We start from the raw sequence: 3356 nt of genomic DNA, 5'->3' as shown, positions 1-3356 counted from the left end.
GGGGATGGGGTGAGGGGCTGTGAATGGAGAGGGGCGTAGAGCTTAGTACCAGCCCCAACCAACAGAGGGCTTCCTCGAGCACAGACGCTGGGCTTGGGGGACGCGGGAGGACAGTCATAGGCCTCTAGATGTAGTTGGGACTCGGGCATCCAAGTTCTCTCAGAACCACTTAGCCAAAAGCCTGATCCGGTCAGCAACTCTGGAGCAATTCTGAAGGGGTGGGCTGAGGGAGGGCCCCTTCCACTGGATGTTGTTCAATTGGGGACGACATCACCGCCCCGTGCCCCTTGCTGAGCGAGAGGATGAGAGGATGTAGGGTGTGGACAAAGAGCTGGACAGACAAACGCACTCTGGGCAAGAAAGAATCCGAGCGCGTGGACTGAGGCAGATTGGCGGTACCTCAGTGACTTTGCCCAGGCTTTAAGGCTTTATCCTCTGTACACAAAGTGGGGTGTGTATGCAAAGGGGGGGGCACCTGTAGTTCTCCTAAAGACCCTCCTAGACTAACCAAGAGATGGGCTAGAGAAAGGGCAGCAGAGATGCGCCAAGTGGCCGCGCAGATTTCGAGGAGCGCACAGGGTCCCGACGTAGTCGTGGCAGGACAGGGATGCATCCACTTTCACTCCCTTTCCCGGGCACCCGCCACCCACGCTCCCTCCTCCCAGGTTGATCCCCGGGGCATAGCAAACTCGGGCATCTCTGCCTTCCTGAGGCCTGCAAAGGGGGTGCAGTGTAAGGGTGGAGGTTGTGCGCTACTGTGGGGGCAGTGATGGTGACCCTGGTCTCAGCTAGCTGGTGCGCTCCTTGCTCGAGGCTGTCGCTTAAGCCGAGCCGGTCACCAGCTTCTCAGGGTCCCATATGTGAGTAATGGGGGCGCCCTGGAGAATGGGGGTGGGAGGGACGTGATAAGGGATCGCAGCAGCCTCATAGTGAGTGGAGCTTTCAGCGTTGTCTCCACTTCTACTTCCACCACCACCCCCTAAATTTAAGCCCCAGCGGTTCCTCCACCTACTCTCGCCCCACCGGGTTGGCGAACCTCAATCTCGCTCGCCTGGACCGAAGGCGTCCAAAGAGTCAGAAACCAGGAAAAATAACAACTGTGCAAATATATTGACTTTATTCGTCGCCGTTCGGGAGCGTCGCGGACATCTATCTCCAAGGTAAAAAGATCTTAGTTAAATAAACAGACATCGCGATGCAAAAATAAATATCCATCCATCCCTATCCCTCCTGTCGCAGCGGGAGCTGCGCTGCGCCCCAAAGTCCCAAGGGGCCCGCGCCTGACCGTTACAAAAGTGCTCAGCGAGCGTGTGTGGTGGGTGTTGAGTGTGATCCGGCGTGCGCTACGGGATGCCACGGCGGTGCAGCGGGGCGCAAACCTCGGTGTCTGGGGGAGAGCTGCGTGGTGCGGGTTTCCAGCCCTGGCACCCCCCACAACCAACCAACCAACCACCCCACCCCGCGCCCCACTCACCGCACAGTTCGCACCCGCAAGAGTTTCAAAAAAAAAATAATAATAAAAGATACAGAGACAAAGGGCAAAGAATAGCGACCCCCCACCCAGCCGCGTGCGCCCTCGGGGGCTCGAGTGGCCAAAGCGCAGGGCGCACCCCACCGCGTCCGAGCCAGGAGAGAGTCCAAGCACGCGGTATCCAAGCCTCCGAGGTGCCCGGAGCGCGCGCGCGCGCGGGCGGGCGGGCCCTCTTCTCTAAGGGGGGTACACACGGAGGTGTGTGCCAGGATCCCCGCTACTGGCCGGCACCCCCCCGGAGTCACAGCGCGGAGTCGGAGTCGCTGGAGTCCAGGCTGTTTCTCAGTTTGCAGTTGCTCAGCTGCTCCCGCTGCAGCGACAGGCTCTGCGTGCTGCGGCGCAGGCACTCCAGGCTCTGCAGGAACGACTTCTTGGCCTTCTCCTCCTCCATCGGGGACACCCCTTCTTCCTCCACCTCCTGGATCTCGTCGAAGGTCACCGGCTGCGTCTTGAAGCGCGACTGGCGCGGCCGCCGCAGCCGACCCCGGCCCTTGGAGAGCTGCGCGGGGCGCACGGGTTGCGGGAACTCGTCGGCCAGGCACACGAAGTGCGGCATCACCGCCTGGTAGCTGGAGCAAATGCCCATCAGTTCTCCGGGCTTGGCGGAGGCCATGGCGTTCCCGGGGGCCTCCTCCGGGCCGGGGCCGGAGTTGTCGGCGGGCGGCGGCTGCTCCTGCGCCGGGGTCCCCCGGGAGGCGGCAGCCTGCGGCTCTCCGGACGGCGGATCCAAATCTGCTGGGGACGCTGGCGGCCCGCGAGGGCCGGACTCAGATGCTATGCTGCCTCGAGGCCCGTCGGGGTGCGCTGCAGCACCGCGGGGCTGGGGGAAAGAGAGGGAGAGCTGCACCGCGGGGCTCCAGGGAGCTCTGGAGATGCTGCTATGGTTCTGGGATTTCGGGGAGTCGTTGCTCCAGCGGGGTTCGGGGGGGGGTCGCAGCTACTCCGGAGTTAGGGCTCAAGGGATGCTAGTTCCGGAGGGGCTCTGGAGTCGCTTGCTCCGAAGGGGTTCAGGGCGAACGCTGCCTTCCTTGCCCCTGCGCTCCGAGGCGCTCGCCGCCGCTGTCACCGTGTGGCCGCGACTGCCGGGCTCGCCGCTTATATAGCCCGCCGCGGCCCACACGGCTGCGAGCGAGCTCGGATGACAGCGATGCCATTTAAAGCGCGAGCGCCCCGCGCCCTTCCGCCTGACGTCGCCCCCACCGCGCTACGGGAGTAGCGGCCCGGCCCGCGTGGCACCGCCCCATCGCACCCCCCAACCTCCACACCCAGCTCCGGAAGGCCGGCCCCCCCCTCTTGCCGGGGTTCTGGGAGGTGCTGGAGAGGAGAGCGCCCGCCCAGGGGGAGCTGGGGACCAAGGTGGGGGACGCGCGCGCATCGGGGTCCATGGGCCAGACTAGACTGGACCCCTGGAGTCTGCAGAGCAACCCCACTGCAAGCCGCCACTGCGCCCACTCCCAGGGGCGCACGCTCCCATCACCCCCAGGCTCTGATTCTGTGCCCAGTGGTACCCGGGGCGCACGGGTCACCGGTTATGTTCCCCCCTCTCTCCTGGCCTCGTGAGCGCCCCAACCGCCGCCCCCCGGCACCCTTATTCTGAGTCCCATCTTCGGATCCTCCCCAGCACCCCCTTCCCAAGGCGCACACAGATATAAACATTCCTGCGCGCGCTCGCGCGCTCTACGACACACCGTAGATTCCTTTCCACTTTTTCCTTCTGCTTCTTCCCTCTCCGCCCACCGCCGCAACCCCAAAGCCCCAGGGTGGCACCCCCATTGATACTCCGGGAAGATTGGGAAGTCATAATAACAGCCATCTGGAAGGCTAC

General features: G+C 63.9%; 1 protein-coding gene across 1 annotated transcript; it reads right to left on the bottom strand.

Annotated features, from left to right (window-relative positions):
- Window positions 1–1095: 1095 nt before the first annotated feature.
- C9H11orf96 (chromosome 9 C11orf96 homolog) lies at window positions 1096–2706 on the bottom strand. The gene has a single exon (XM_049779937.1). It carries the CDS (start codon window positions 2142–2144, stop codon window positions 1773–1775), a length of 372 nt encoding a protein of 123 aa, XP_049635894.1. The 5' UTR covers window positions 2145–2706; the 3' UTR covers window positions 1096–1772.
- Window positions 2707–3356: the final 650 nt, after the last annotated feature.

Source organism: Suncus etruscus, chromosome 9 (genome assembly GCF_024139225.1).
Source record: "Suncus etruscus isolate mSunEtr1 chromosome 9, mSunEtr1.pri.cur, whole genome shotgun sequence".
Taxonomy (NCBI): domain Eukaryota; kingdom Metazoa; phylum Chordata; class Mammalia; order Eulipotyphla; family Soricidae; genus Suncus; species Suncus etruscus.
This window is presented reverse-complemented; position numbering and strand designations above follow the sequence as displayed.